This window comes from Euprymna scolopes, chromosome 24 (assembly GCF_053919585.1).
Source record: "Euprymna scolopes isolate OS-2025 chromosome 24, ASM5391958v1, whole genome shotgun sequence".
Lineage (NCBI taxonomy): Eukaryota > Metazoa > Mollusca > Cephalopoda > Sepiida > Sepiolidae > Euprymna > Euprymna scolopes.
Window position 1 is genome coordinate 17,504,775 of NC_136505.1, and position 17,345 is coordinate 17,522,119.

General features: G+C 32.3%; 1 protein-coding gene across 2 annotated transcripts in view; it reads left to right on the forward strand.

Moving 5' to 3' along the window:
• The window catches only part of LOC145246613 (Golgi-specific brefeldin A-resistance guanine nucleotide exchange factor 1-like), a 188,925-nt gene that overhangs the window by 112,713 nt on the left and 58,867 nt on the right, over window positions 1–17,345 (forward strand). For both annotated transcript variants that reach the window (XM_080108280.1, XM_080108279.1), the window contains 6 exons: window positions 4,137–4,362; window positions 6,849–6,989; window positions 9,658–9,785; window positions 12,225–12,427; window positions 14,586–14,709; window positions 15,672–15,797. In XM_080108280.1, coding sequence (XP_079964406.1) covers window positions 4,137–4,362; window positions 6,849–6,989; window positions 9,658–9,785; window positions 12,225–12,427; window positions 14,586–14,709; window positions 15,672–15,797 — 948 coding nt within the window. The remainder of the gene's footprint in view (window positions 1–4,136; window positions 4,363–6,848; window positions 6,990–9,657; window positions 9,786–12,224; window positions 12,428–14,585; window positions 14,710–15,671; window positions 15,798–17,345) is intronic.

Here is a 17,345-nt window from a genome sequence, read left to right on the forward strand (position 1 = left end):
CCCAGTCAGCCTTAGTGTATCGATATACTGTACGATGGAGAGGTATGTCTGGGGACTTATTACATTTCATTTTTATCTTAATTGATACAACAGAGTGGTCGGAAGATCCAAGAGGCGACAGAACATAAACTGAACATAGTTCAGGGCAAGTTGTGAGAAAAAGGTCTAGTAGGCTCGCATACTGGCCGTCATTATCGGGCACACGGGTAGGTTCCTGAACAATCTGAGTGAGGTCATAGGCAATGGAGAAATCATGACAGAACCTCCCCTCATCATCAGTCTTGTTTGAGTGGGTCAACCATTCGACATTGTGAACATTGAAGTCTCCACATACGTGAATGTTAGCTGAAGGATAAGTAGAAAGGACTTGGTCAATTTTCTCAGATATGCTTTGAAAGATAGTAACTCCGCTGTTGTGGGGGCGATAGAGAGTAAATATAAATGCAGTAGTGTGAGCTAAAGCAACCCGGAAGCACATATAGGGTAAGTTAGGATCTTCCCTGGAGATGTCCCTCCCACATGGAAAGCTATCTTTAATATAGGCACATATTCCATGCCCATGGCGATCTTGGGGGTCAGATTTAGAAGTTAAGTTAGAGTATCCTGTAATTGCAAACTCATCTAGGGAAATAGCCTGTCCAATGCCAGTTTCACTTAAAAATAAAAGGTCTGGTTTAGTCTCCTGTAATTGGGTTTCAACCTCTGGAAGGTTAGAACGAAGACCCCTGATGTTGGAGAAGGAGACATGGTAGTAGGGGTCTATGTTGGAAGTTGGAGAACCGGGTTTAATCGTGTATTTTTTCTTGAAACTTGTCATGATGAAATTTTGGAATTTGTGGACTAGGTCGTCAGATTTACTTAGAGCAGGACAGAGAGGGGAAACTAAGAGAGAAAAAGAAACGAAGAATTTTTTTTTTTTTTTTTTGTAGCACATGATAAGGTAAAGCCGTAACAATTACCCACTAGTATGGCATTGAGAGGCCCCACCAGAAGCTACTGCATGGTCCAGATTCCATTCACCAAATGGCAATACAGCAGCCCCAGTACTTTGCACCTGCTGATAGGACAGCCTCCTTAGTGGTTAATCCAAGGTTCGGGTCCCTGACTATCAGGCGGATAACGTCAGCCCAGACAAAACGTTTACCTCCAGCACCCTTACTAGTGACATGGCTACAAGGATAGACATAGAAACAGAAAATTTCTGCCAACTGTTCGCGCAATAATACTGCCAACCTAGAAAACAGCTTTTTCTTCTCCCTTTGTCAGAAAAATCACTCATTTAAAAAATGAGGACTGAGGGACAAATAAGAAGAAGCGAGAGTAACAGGAGCTGCCGATAACGCATCCACAATGCGTTTTCTACTCTCCATTAAAAAAAAAAACAAAACAAAAAAACTATTAAGTATTGTACTTAATAAAAGTCCAACTGACATGTTTAAGGGAAAGTATGGTGATAGATTCCCCTCTCACGAACTAAAAATGAGTACAATAAGGTAATCTATTTTTGCAATCAACTCGGTAGATAAACATTTATGGACGAGAAAAAAAAAGCTAGCATTTAATACAACAGAAATACATAAATTAAATACTGAAATAAAATGTAGTTATTAATATTGGAATCTAAAAATAAAAAGTGCGAATTAGTAGAGAAAATCACTTATCACAACAACGCTTCTTCCGTCTCCAAACTGCAAACTAGTGAAGAATTTAACATTTAATAGCGTTCAGAAGATTTTTTTTTTTTTTTTAAATTAACCGTTAAGAGAAAGCGTGATTTTATTCTGAACTTTAACTAATCACGTTTTAAGCAACTTATGATATAAAGGAAAATCAGATGGGGGGGGGGTTCTTCCGAAGTTAGTTGGTGACGTTATAAGTAATTGCGAGATAAGATGGGAGCCAGAAATTAGGGGTGGGGGACTGAAAATGATAATATAATGAATTGATTATACAATATTTAAGATCAACTTGGTAGATAAACATTTATGGACGGGAAAAAAAAAAAAAAAAAAAAGCTAGCATTTATACAACAGAAATACATAAATTAAATACTGAAATAAAATGTAGTTATTAATATTGGAATCTAAAAATAAAAAGTGCGAATTAGTAGAGAAAATCACTTATCACAACAACGCTTCTTCCGTCTCCAAACTGCAAACTAGTGAAGAATTTAACATTTAATAGCGTTCAGAAGATTTTTTTTTTTTTTAAATTAACCGTTAAGAGAAAGCGTGATTTTATTCTGAACTTTAACTAATCACGTTTTAAGCAACTTATGATATAAAGGAAAATCAGATGTGCAGGAATTAAAGGCAAATGGTTATTGTTCACACCATAGATTTGGCGAATAGCCCGAAGGAAACCTTGCCATTGATCCACAATTTTCTTTCAAAATTTTCTTTGGTGATGAAGCATACTTTTGGTTAAATATCAATAAGCAGAATTGCCAAAGTTGGAGCAATAATAATCCGCAAATTATGGTTGAAACACACATCCAGAAAAAGTCACTATTTGGTGTGCTTTATGGGCTGGTGGAATCATTGGTCCATATGTCTTTAAGGATGATTACGGCCAGAACATAATGATCAATGGTGAGTGATACATAAAAAATAATTACAAACTTCTTCATGCCATAACTGGATGACATAATTGTTGTAGACATGTGGTTTCAGCTGAACAGAGCGCATGATACGATCAATTTACTGGGAGAAATATTTGTTGATCAAATTTTCTCAAAATGAACCTGTCAATTGACCACCTCATTTGTACAAGTTAACCCAGTTAGATTATTTTCTTTAGGGCTATGTAAATTCTCATGTCTACGCTGATAAACCAGACACAATACCACTTGGAAGACAGCATTCAATAGATTATTGCTGAATACAACCTGAGTTTGAAAATTGGACTTTGAGATTACACCATATATGTGTGAGCTGCAGGGGCCATATGCCTGAAATTGTAATAAAATTATTAATGCCAAAAATTAATCTTTGGAATAAATCACATATTTGTATAATAAAAATATTCTTCTGTGATTTGTTTTAATTTAAAGTTTGACATCTTTATAATGATTGTGTTCTTAACCCTTTATGACTTGAATTATGATGTAGATGATTAAAAAATATTTATTGTTAATTTTAGTTAGTTTAAAGGATATGATTTGAAAACTTTTTCACTTTAATGTTCTTTCATTATGAAGTTCAATAGTTGAACTATCACTGAGAATTTTCGCATTTCATAAACTTACCTTGATTATTATCCATAGTGATTAAAAAAAAATGTTTGACAACAAACGAAATCCTCCACTCTCTGAGACAGATGACAGCATACTGAATGTAAGCAATGGACTGTTGAATTTGGAACTGTCTGGCATCTACCCAGATACTGAACTAATATGTACAAGGCGTGTTTGAATCTATTCCCACTTTATTTATGCAGTTATATTCATTTATTTACAACTGAATGAATTCGTTCAACCATGTTATAAAAGGTTAAATTTGATGAATAAGTTTCATTGCATCCAATTATATTGAATCTGCTAAAAACAAAATCAAAAAACTATCAGAAACATCAATGTATAAACAAACAATCATTTTTCTTTTTATTCAAAAGTCAAAGTTTCCCTTTTGAATACAAATTCAACACTCAGTGAATGCTAAAAAAATGAACAAAGGCAGTTTGGTGCTTATTAAGCTATAGTCGACAAATCAAATTTATAAATATGTCGTTTTAAGCAAAAATATTATTTAGCTTATTGTCATATCAAAAAAAGTAATATATCCCAAAATTATGATAATTCATTGTGTAGGTCAACTACTATTGTGTTTTTTGTAAAAAATAAGTTTATCGCTATTTGCGAAACAGGAGGGCAGCCATTAGCAAGAGAGAAGTTGGCCGAAAAGGAGATTAACAATTACAAACATTTTTTATTTTTTATATTTATTTTTAATTTGTCAGCGTTTTCCATGTATAAAAAACCTTTATATTTAAAAAAGAATGCAAATATCATCATAAAAACAGAATGTGACCGTACTTAAGAAACATATTCTTCTGAGGTGATAGAGAGGAGGGTCTGATTCCATAAACAATTCTTTTATAAAATTAAACATTTCTTTCATTTTTATTTTTCATTCCAGAATGCTTTCCCTGTTTCTGGACTCTTCACAACACATCTCCTTTCATTGGATGCTCTTTTGACTGTAGTCGACACCATTGAACAGCATTGCCATAGTCGTATCTTGTCATCCACCAAAGCAGCAGCAGCGGCAGCAGCCGCTGCTGCATCTACTACCAACCCCACTTCTGCCATAAACGGTGAAATTTCAGACTCTTCCTTACAGCAAAATAATTCAACCGACACAGGTGAGGGGAATTGTTTGTTACTTCCTTCTATCAAACTACCTTTTCATCTCTCATATCTGCTTGAAGTTTCTTTTTCTCTCTCTCTCTCTCTCCCTAGATGCCATCTAAATTTCTTTAAAGCTGTTTATGTCTAAGTTCTTTCTAGGTCAAATGTACTTTATAATGAAACAAGTTTTTAAAAAATTTTTTTTTCTTACTTCCTAACAAGGCATATTGCCACTGTGAACGTAAAGGGCTACTATTTGGGATTGTCTAGCAGGGAACTGTGGGAAACTGAGCAGTGAGATACCTGTTCACATTACATTTAAACTTGTGCATGTCAGTATATAGTCTGCGAATTCCAAAGTGTAGCAATCCAAAGGAAGCAACTATTAGAGTAGAAGACCTGATGAAGGGGTGGGATTTTGCTGCTTGTTAGGTTAATCAGGATTATGTATGTTGAGGGGGCACAAGTGCAATGAGTTCATCAGAACACAATCCATTAAAGCACTTGTAAAACAGGCACAGAGGTTGGAGCTTGTCCTATAGTGCGGGACCTATTAGATTTGAGCCTCTTTGGAATCCTGTTTCAAAGTGAGAGACGTTCTCAGATGTGGGTTAATTGTAGCTTTGTAAAGATATAGGATGCTCTCTGGTGTGAATAATTTTCTAGCATGGAAGAGGGAGCCCACCTTCTTTGCAGCAACTTTGGCAATGTACTCAATGTATTTGTTCCAATTCATGTTACCCGTGAATGTTGTGTCTGAAAGATGGGCTCTCAGGTCGGGTGTTATTTGTCATGATAAATAGCTAGATTTACTAGATTTAAATACAATAAATTTGACAGTCAATTTAAAAGAAAGCAATTGTCTTGAATTTCTTGACTAACTAGATCCCAAATTTTGCGAAAGAGGTTATGCTTTCAGTTGAGTTTGTAAGTATGCTTATTTGGTTATTTGTGGACAGCCTAGCATCCACATTGTTAAGCAATTATCACTAAACGTGTTTAAAATATTGGTCATAGTCTAAATTGAAAATGATTAAGTTTGGGATATCTAGGTGAAAAGTCAAGAAAAATTCAGTTTTGTTCATTAGAGACTTGCTGCTTGGCCCATATTGCAGCCAATGAAGTTTATGATCATTCATCATTACCTTGAAAAGTTAAATATAGTTCACAATTTTGATGGAATTTAAATTTTCGATTTTTCCAAATTTGCTGCATGGACCTGATGCCCTTTGATGACCCTAACCACCATGTAAAATGACAACTTGATCAGGTAAATAATTTTTCAGTCATCAATATTTCCCAGGATTCGTACAGACTTGAAAAGTTCTTAAATTTGGACTTTGGCTTTGAAAAGGCCTTATTTTTATTACTTTGAAAAATCCTTGAAAATATTGTAAATGTCTTGAAAATTTCCTGAAAAGGTCCTGAAAATTGTATTCTTTATGTCCAGTAAAAATTTGTGTCGAAATATTAAAAATAAAATTGAAATAAATACTATTAAATTATTTAAGTATTAATAAAAATATCATTTAAATATTTTTTAAATATTGAAAATTAAATTGAAATACATTGTTCTGAAATTGCATAGTATTGTGGATACAAGAGTTACGTCCATTTGTCACGAAACTTTACTGGAGATGATTTTATGATAGATTCAAATCTCCCCCTATTTTTATTCTCATTTATAATTTAACTTTTTTTATTTGGATGGAGTGTGGAGGAGGCACAAGAGGGAGGAGTAATGGTGGCAGCTATAAATAAAATTACCCTTCCCCCTCCCTAAAAATAAAATACTTTCTTGTGCTGATGGGACTCTCCAATAGTGACACGCCCCCCCCCTCCCTCTAAAAAAAAAAAAAAAATTAATAATTTAAAAAGGTCAGCTGGGCTTAAAAAAAACCCCAAAAAACTGATAAGATGGCAGCCATTTTGATTAGAAATTAAAAACTAAATAGATTTAATTTTTGAAATGAAATAAAAAGCATTTAAAACTATTTCAAAATGCCAAAAAATGATGCAGGTAGGTTGCAAAGTAACTTTTATTGGCTATGGTAACATTTGTTGCATATTTAATTTTTTACCACTTTTTCGAATCGCTGTGAATTGTAAAACAAACCCCAAATTTTGTTTTGAAAACTTGAATTTTGTCTGGAGAAGTCCTTGAAAATGGATATTGAAAATCTGTATGAACTCTGATTTCCATAACTTTGTGAATTCAAACAAAAAAAATCACTCTCCTTATAATAATTGTCTATCTCCTAACCATGGCCACTCTACTTTATTCTGTGATGTCAGCAGATCACATGACTTTAGTGAAACAGCCTTCTATTTATGCAGGCCATGATGTTTTTTTATTAATTGAGGGTATTTATTTCTAGGTATAAAAAAAAAAATACTAAAATAATTTTCATCGCCTATCTCATCTTTTAACCATATTTTTTGTCGAATATTTCAGTTATTTTATATTGTTATTGTTTTTTCATGAAAATTCTTGATTCAGCAAAATGTGATATACCCACTGATGCAGAGGCACAAACACCAATACCTGATGCAATCTCATCCCCTGTTGTTGTTGATCAGCCCCCGACCTCCGGTTATGAAGTTGGTCAAAGGATGCTACACTCAAAAGATATCCCAACAGGTAGCTGCAACTTTTTGGCATTTTCTTTTGCATCTGAATCATTCTAACACGGTAGTGTTTGTGAATATATGGTTAAGTGGCAGTTTTAGTCATTTAGAACTGCTTTAAAGCTTCACCACTCACTCATTTTTTGACCAAATTTCAAACAATTATTACAGTTTATAGATCACCTTCTCAGCGATATTGTGAAAAAAAAAATTCCAATTTTCGTTCAGTAAAACAAAAGTTATGATGAATTTACTGGTGTTCAAAATCGTAAAAAAAAATGTAAGGAGGTGAGCGACTTTTTTATGACTGGTTTCCATAGCAACTGCGTTGCTTCAGTGACTACTGTCGCTACCAATTTATCGCTCTCGCAAAAATAGAAGTAACAAGTGAAACGGAGAGAATGAATGCATGAAAGGGAGATAATTGGCGGATTTTATTGAAAGAAGACTAGTGCTGAAGTTTATGGGGGCAAAAATTAAGATTGAAATTAAACAACGAACAAGTGAATTTACTGGAAGCCTGGAAAAATCATGGCTTACAATAGAAAATTGCGAGCATGAAAAGTATATATATATATATATATATATATATTTATTCAATTTATAACATTATATAATCAATTCTTAATGCTGCAATATTTTAAGTTATAAATTTTTTATATTTTTTACTAGAATATCTTGTCTTTTATTTTTTTTTCCAGTTTTAACAACTAGTCCTTTACTTTTCCATGTTTTAAGCTTAACCATATTACTTTTATGGCTTGCATTTTTCTATTGTAATAATGAATATATGTGTGAATATAGGTGTGAATAAGTGATAAGTTTGTTTGCAACATTATAGCCTGGTTTTGTGCCAGATTTGCACTGAATTCGTGACGAGATGATTGTTATCAGAAAAGGCTGTTACTGAGGGAAAAATAAGATGTTAGAAAATTATTTTTTCATATGATTTTATTTAATAACAGAATTTAAAAAACTTTAGACTAAGTAGATAAAAATATTAAATAATTTGAATGAAATACATGAAAAGGTTAAATAATTTGAATGAAATACATGAAGAGGTTAAATAATTTGAATGAAATACATGAAAAGGTTAAATAATTTGAATGAAATACATGAAAAGGTTAAATAATTTGAATGAAATACATGAAAAGGTTAAATAATTTGAATGAAATACATGAAAAGGTTAAATAATTTGAATGAAATACATGAAAAGGTTGAATAATTTGAATGAAATACATGAAAAGGTTAAATAATTTGAATGAAATACATGAAAAGGTTAAATAATTTGAATGAAATACATGAAAAGGTTAAATAATTTGAATGAAATACATGAAAAGGTTAAATAATTTGAATGAAATACATGAAAAGGTTAAATAATTGTAATGAAATACATGAAAAGGTTAAATAATTGTAATGAAATACATGAAAAGGTTAAATAATTTGAACGAAATACATGAAGAGGAAAAACAAAACAATCTTTATCCATCATAGAACGAAGATGTCATATTCCAAAAATTCACATCAATTGACCAAGTTTTTTTTTTTTTTTTTTTTTTAAACTAATAAAATCAAATTTTATGAGTCAGCAAAAAAGGACTATATGTGTATCTTGTCAAATTCAGAAATCTTTCTGTTGAACTTGGGAATCTGCATGGAATTTCAAATGGAACCAACCAGAGTTCAGCAGAAAGATGACTGAGTTTGGCAAAATAGATCTGAAGAAGGTCAGAGGTTACATCAATTGAAATGTGAAAATAACACTCAAGATGAGAACAGTGGTCTGAAGTAATACAAATGCAGGTTATGTGATAGTTAAAAAAATAGTAATTCTTTACATTTTTCACATATGCCTAAAAACAGTTATATATAAAACAAGTCTTGACCATTTTTCTCATTTTCTTGTGATGTATGCATTTTGCAAATTTTGAAGCAAATCTCAAATGAAATTTTTTAACAAGAAAGTAAGCCTAAATTCTCTTGCAAAATCTTTGAGGTCAACATTTGACACCATGAAGTAATCAGTAAAAAATGCCATACGTAAATCTCAAACTGTAAAATGTGTAATGTACTTATAAATATTAAAATCTGAGATGCAATGAAGCTGATTTGAACTGTCAATCTCCAAGTTAAAAATTACAAGCTCTATATAAGGTGGACAATTCGCTTGTTCTCTAGTTCAGGGTTTCCTAAACTTTAGGACACCATGGAGTCCCTGAGTAGAGCAAAGGTTTTGCACGGAGCACTAACAAGATAATTTCTAAAATAAATATGAAAAACATTCATTTCAAATTTTAACACTAACTAATGATTTTGGGGTTCCTTGTTTTATAGCTTAAGGCAAAGGAACCAACCACATATATCATATTCCAATAAAAGTTAAGTATCATATCGCTTTCCAGTAAAAAAAAATCAATAATTAAATGCCTGCAGCCATTTAATATTTCTATATAAAGCATTTGGTCCTCTTTAAGAAAAAGCTTTCGGAACCTCTCCCCCTCCCTCATCGTGCCCACTTTGTGAAACCCTGCTCTAGTTAACTCTTAATCTTTCTAGTACCCATGTCTTTGAAGCGTTATTCATGATAAACAGATGTTTGTTTGACGTGATGTCAGTTTATATTTTGTGACTTTTTTTTTTGTAAATAATATTCCGAATTTCTATTTTATTTTAAAATGCAGATCCAACGTGGCCACGTAAACCGAGTAAAGAGACCCGCAAAGGACCACAAATTCGGCCAAACAGAATGAAAATCACAGAGAAAGTTCCCACTGCAGAGGAGCTGGCTGTACTGAAACATAAAAAGAAAGTAAGACTTCAGATTTATTCTTTATGCATATATATTTTTTTTGGTACTTGTACAGTTTAATCAAGACATTAAAAAATGAAAATATCGAAAAATGTTTAAATTGTACGTATCCGTTATGGAATGAAGTTCTCTGAAAAAAAAAAATTCACTTAATTTCATCAAGTAGTTTTTGTTCTGTTTTTTTATTTTTTTTTTTTATTTTTTTTTACAGCGAAAAGACAATTTGTTATGATACCGAGCAAAAGATTCGATTTTTAGGAAGAAAAACTAGTAATGAAGATGGGGAAGGAGTGTTGGCGCTTTAAATTAAGTTATCTCCCCCTGACGTTTCTAAAAATCCAAACAAAAAATTCAAAAATTCAAAGATGTCTGCCTTCAACGTGCTGTCATAAAAACGTGTTTTTCCGCTGTAAAAGAAAAAAATACTCAATCAAATTAAGTGAAAATTTTTTCGGAGATCTTCAGTTCAAAACGGATATGTACAATATAACCTTTTTTTCAATATTTTCATTTTTAATGTCTTGATTAAACTGTACAAGGACCATTTTTTTTTTTTTTTTTTTTGTGCTTGTGTAGATTAGTCAATGCATTTCAGGTGAAAACATTACGTATTTACGTGCTATGTCGAAATTAGTATAAATTCCAAAATTATGAAAAATGATTCAGTAGAATATATGCTAGATGTATTTTTAATAAAAACATCCTCAATTACATTCTTTAAAAGCATGTTTTAAAATAACACTCAATCGATGCAGCCCACTATCTGTATAAGAGCCAGGTATGTCCGAAAATGGAGTACTGTTGCTATATCTGGATAGGAGCTGCTCGGCGCACCCTATCCAGCCATGATATATTTCAAAACCAGCTTTAAAACCTAGTAGGTAATACTCTTTTCTCTTCCCTGCAACTTCTTTCCCACAGAAGAGACGTTGTGAGGCTGTCTCTGCTCTATCACTATATTCATGGCAAGTGCTCGATTGAACTCCAATTTATGGTTCCCCTTTGCCAAAGTTTCATAAAACGCTCGTCTAGCTACAACCACTATAAATGATTTCCCCCACTTATATCTGTGCCTAAATTTAAACACAGATTCCATGAACAAAGCTTCTTTTTCAGAACTGCCCACCTGTGGAACACTATTCTGCTTTCTTGCTTCCTGGTTGAATACAGCATAATAGCTTTCAAATCCAATGTAAACAAGTTCTTGTTGAGCCCTCCCCCATAAATAATCAAATTCTGTCCAATTTACACCATTAATGATTAGTACACTTCCACCTTACATTTATTAACCCTTATCTTCGAGTGACCTTTGGGCCTTGATAAGTGGTAACTCCCAAGAAAAAAAAAAGGTAGATAAGCCAGTGTGTTATACTGAATTGGTTGCACAACTCTTCCATGTGAAAACTTAGAATAAAACTCAGTAATTCGATACATTATATTTTTACTTGTAACTTATCTGCTGGATCATTTTTCATAATTTTTAGAATTTATATGAATTTTGACAGGACACATAAATACGTAATGTTTTCACCTGAAATGCGTTGGCTTAAAAGATCACTAATGTACATCAGCACCATTTTTTTTTTTTTTTTTTTTTTCTATCAATTAAAAAATGCCACTTTTTTCATCCTTAAGTAATTTAATTTTAAATCTTATCTTCTTCATAAAGTTGATCTACTTAAAACATATGCACATCAAAACTGCTAAAATTTGGTTATCTGTTTTCATATCAACTCTTCATGTTATGCCGAATCCATCAAAATCTTTTAATATCTTCAAATATTTCAATGTAATTTGTTGCAAGCAGTCATTTTCAAATATTAACGTGTGCTTATAAACATTGATAATGTTCGAATTTTTTTCATTCGTCGCATAAAAACATTTTTTGATATAGACGTGCCGCTTTTAGGGGAAAAGCCTCACCAAACAGTTGTACAAGTTTTTTATCCCCTTCCCCTTAAGAAGAGATACTACTCTCGAAAATTAGGGACCTCAACACCTATCATCTTGTGCGACACATTATGTTGGTAAATAAACGTAATATAATTGAAAATTATTGAAAATTCCTTCTAATATTGTCATCATTCTTTTATATGTAAACTCGTGTCCATAGTGTTTCCTATGAACCACATTGACATAGCCTTTAAACACGACTCCTTACACACTACCCACAATGCTTCAAGCAAACTACATTTTCAATTAATTTTCCATTTATTTTGTTGATTTCAATAAATATTCTCTTAAATATATAATTCAGTAATAATAATAATAATAAAAATAGATGAGATATTGTTTGATAATTAGAATTAATACAGAAATTTAACTTGATTTTAAGAATATGAAAGTGTTCACTTGAGTTTTTATGTATTCATATTTTCTAAATGCATTCAATTCTTTTATTTTACTAAACAAAACTTTTTTTTTTCTTTTTTCCAACAGATGTATCAGAGTGGAACAGAACAGTTCAATGTAAAACCTTCTAAAGGAATTCAGTTCCTACAAGATCAGAATCTACTCAGCACCCCTCTTGATCCTGGAGAAGTGGTTACTTTCTTGAAAGAAAATCCGAAATTAGAGAAACGCCAAATTGGAGAATATATCAGCAACAAAAAAAATGCAAAAATATTTGAAGCATTTGTTAAGTATGTCCTTACAATTTTTTGTTTACTGAATCCATTTCAATCATTTATATTATGATACTATGGCCGTTAACTGCTAAGAAGTATGAAAATAAAAAACAAAGGATAAGTAACAAAAGAAATGGTGATAGGGTTTTTTAGTAGACATAAGATAGTAAGGTAGACAAAAGAAACGACATGGAATTATGATGATAGCAAAAGGACTGAATAATGGAGTTGAGGAATTTTTAGTTTTATGACTGTGAGGGAGCGGTTTTTATAATCTGTTGTTTTGTGACAATCAATAATTTTTTACAACAGGATGTTTAATTGATGAGATTTTTATGACGGTGTCCGATTGATGAATTGGGGAAGTGGTTTCTGGCAATGATCGACCGACGGGAGTTTAATCAGACGCTTGACCAGTCGAAGTTTGGACATGGTTGAAAACAGATTGTGACTTGAAGCAGATGGGAAGATGAACTTACAACAGCAGATGAACCCAGCCTCGACAGGACGTAGATGTGAACCATAGCATGTAGAAACACACACCCAGAGTCGTACTAATATATTTGTGAAGCATTTGAATCTGTGTTGTCCTTTTATTCCTATGTTGTTTTATTTTATTTTTCTACTTGTGGATCCGTGTGTGTGCTACAGACACCGCCAGTATATAAAAGATGACAATACAGCTATAAGATAGGAAGACGAAATAGAAATCCCACAGCACACAATATCTGGGGTTGGCGGGTTGGTGATTGGGGCCACGAGGGTTCACAATATTACTGTTCTTGTTGAGCATCGTTCATTTCGTATGGATCAAATTATCGTTGGTATTTGTTTCCTTGATATCTTTCTAGTAAGATGTCTGATATTTATGGGAAGAGCCATATGAAGGTTGCCAACATCTCTAAGTGTTTCTGCGTAACAAACTGAATTTGAACTCGGCACACCCATGTTGTCAGTCTGTATTATTAACCACTTAACAACAATCACATATCTGTTGCTGCTATCTATTCTCACTCGTGTGCATCTTCCATAAAAAATGAAAAAAAAACAAACAAAAATGCTTCATCAGTGTTTGCATCTTATAAAATAATCTCTCAACAGAAGTGAAAAAGAAAAACGTTTTGAACTGAAAAATGTAAAAAAACAAAAAAAAAACTTTTTATATATGAATCTGAACATTGGTGAAACAATTTTTTTTGTCCTTGTCATTTTTGACTCCTGGTTTACACTGGTTTAATGTATAAATTATATATTTTGAGTATATACTTTGGCAATGTTTAATACATTAGTAGAGAAATGAGTCTGATCATCTCCCCTGGCAATGAAACACAAATGTCTGTGTAGCTTTCTTGCCATAAGTATATTTTTGTATTATATCTATTATTCCCTTGCTTCCACACACACACATAAATTATGAATATATATATCGTAACTAAATATTATAAAATTTTCTGCGTTTCATCCTTGTAAGGATGCGTCCAACCAAGATGCATAGAATTCATGTTATCGGAAGTTTTTATATATCTATATGAATAAATAAATGTATGTATGTATGTATGTATGTATGTATGTATGTATGTATGTGTCTGTATGAAAATATTTAACCGACTGACATTAACAGGAAATAGTAATCATACACCAATGATGATTTACAATGAGTAAAATCTTTTGGATTGATGAATAACATTTACAGAAATGTGTCAGCAAGGCGAAATGCAAAAGTTTCATTTCAACTTGCAGTTTTATAACAGAATTGTGTAATCTTAATGCACAGTAGTTTAAAAACATAGTTTGATCAGAGGAACTGAAGACATTTCCTTTTATAAGAATGTTCTGGAAGATGGAATAAAAGAATTGCCAGAATCCTGGAAAATGATGATTAATAATAGAAAACGTTGTTGAATAATAATAATAATAATATGTAAAGTAAAGGTATTATAATGAAAACTTATTTGAAAATACATCATTTGAAATCAAAATTTAAAATTCTGCAACGACCTCCTTGTGAACCTAATAGATGGCCTTGTATTTTATTTAAATTCTTTTTTTTTCTTTTTTTTTTCTTTTTTTTCCCCCATCAGTATATATATATTAGCATTTTTTGTTGGAAATGTAACTTTGAAATTAATTTTATCAGTTCAAAATCTTTATACCCTTTTTTTTTTTTCTATAGATCGTTTAATTTCAACGATACCCGTGTTGATGAGGCCTTGCGACTTTATTTGGAAACATTCCGTTTACCTGGAGAAGCTCCTGTCATTTCATATATTATAGAAATGTTTGCTGAGCACTGGCATGTATGTATCCATTAAAAAATTTTTTTCATACATAAAATATCTAACAAAATATTTCATTAATTTTGCACAAAAATATCAAAAAATAAAATAAATCGTAATGATAATGTAGTTCATCAAATTCCGTCTGTGATTGTTTACAATATCACGTCGGCTGATATTTCGGCTTGATGATGAATACCCTGGAAACTCACTTCTGATTAATGTTTAGTTTTAAAATATGCAAACGATAAAATGATTTATCATAAATTGAACTCATTAATAAAAAAAAAAATGGTGAGGTACACCCGGGCTTGAACACGAGATCATTTGATCTGTATTCAAATGCTCTACCACTGAGCTATGTCTCCAGATGTCAACAAATCTGGGTTTTTTTCTAAGAAGATATTTGAGATTTTATCTGCCTTGCCTGTGCAACCTAAAATATTCCTCTGTAAAAATTCTTTTTTATCTATAAGAAAAAAAAAACATTTTTAGGATTGGATTTTTTTCAATTTTCAATACTTATTGGGTGAATTTCTGTATAAAACATAGCTAAGAACACTGCTAGACATACAAATTACCTTTGTGTGAAATTTGCAAAAGATCGGTTCAGCCATTTCAGAACATATAAGAAAGGAACTCCCTCTGGTGCACATACACACACACAGTGATTTTTATATGATATATACACACACACACAAACACAAAAAAAAAAAGTTGTGTACTGCTGTTCTCACGACCTTTTTCTTAACTTGATTCACTCAAAGACTGGTGCATAGTCACTAGTGAATGATACTCTATCCAACCCAAAATGCATGGTGGTTTCATTTATAATAGCCTTTAAAATGAACTTTGAACGCTGTGTATAATTTTAAAGATGAAAAACACCAATTATGATTAATATTATTACCAATTTTCTGATCTCCCTTGCCCAAGATGCAATCTCATAACGTTCTTATTATATTTGTTTTACTTTGTTTTAGAAAACCAATGGTGAGCCATTCATTAATGCTGATGCTGCGTTTACGTTGGCCTATGCTGTAATTATGCTAAATGTCGATCAACACAACTACAATGTGAAAAAGCAAAACACACCCATGACAGTTGCGGTAAGTAGATTAGTGATTCCAATACAATTATTGATTCTGATTCTTTAAAAAAAAAATCTCTAAATATTTACTTATACAATTATATTTTGACCCTTTATGACCTGAATTATGATGTAGATGATTAAAAAATATTTATTGTTAAAATAAAATATGTATCGGGTACACTTGAAAACCAAATCACAACGTATATTTTGAAAATAAGCAAATATTTTATTTGTTTAAAATTTATAATTTAAATATTTCAGAGCCTAACTCCATCCCTGTATTTTTTACATTTTTAAAAATTTTTTCTTGTAAAGTTGGAAAGAAAAATCAGTTAGTAAAGATCCGCATATTATCTCCCAGCGGTTGTATTTTGAAATGTCGGGAACGGGGCATTGGCTCCGCGAGATTAACATCATAAGTGTGAGTTCCATTGTAGAAGTGTTGATTTAATTTGAATAAAATATGCATCAGGTGCATTTGAAAGCCAAATCACAACGCAATATTACAAAAAGAAAAAAAATATTTTACTTGTTTGAAATTTATAATTTGAATATATTTTGGAGTCACACTCCATCCTCAGTATTTTGTACATTTTTTTTCTTTCTTGCCATGTTGCAAACATGTTGGAACACTTGATACATATTTTATTCAAATTAACGCTTCTATGATAGAACTGCACACCTGACGTTCAATCTCACATATCCACTGCACTGTTCCAACATTTCAAAATAGAAGCCAAGTACGTCCAAGGATGGAATACTGCTGCCATATCTGGGCAGGAGCTGCTAAAAACAGCCTATCCTGCCTTGACAGAGTACAAAATAGACTTTGTGGCTTAGTGGGGGATGCTCTTTTCTCTACCCTGCAATCTCTCTCCCACAGAAGAGACGTTGCGAGCCTATCCTTGTTTTATCGTTATTTCCATGGCAGGTGCTCGTCTGAACTCCAATCTCTGGTCCCCCCTCGCCAATCTTTCATGAAAAACACCCGTCTAGCTGAATCCACTGTGAAAAATTTCCCCCACTCTTTATCTGTGCCTAAATCAAAACGTGGATTCCATGAACAAAGCTTCTTTCTTAGAACTGCACGCCTGTGGAACTCTGTTCCGTCTGCCTGCTTCCCATCTGACTACAACTTGGATGTGTTCAAGTCCAATGTTAACAAATTCCTAATGAACTGTCTCCTTTAGTAAACACTTCATCAAATCTCCACACTAACATACTGTACTTGCAATAACCCTCATCCCTGAGTGGCTTCCGGGCCTTGATAAGTGGTGACCACCGTGTAAAAAAAAAAAAATAGAACTGCTTAGAGAAACATGTGGATCTTTCCTCACTGATTTTTTTTTCCTCCAACTTTATGACATGACAAAGAAAGAAGAAAAAAAAAAATGCACAAAATACTGAGGATAGAGTTTTACTCCGAAATATATTTAAATTATAAATTTCAAATAAGTAAAATATTTGTTTATTTTTGTAATATTGCGTTATGATTTCGTTTTCAAGCGTACCTGATAGGTATTTTATTCAAATCAAAACAATGCCTCTATAACGGAAATCACAC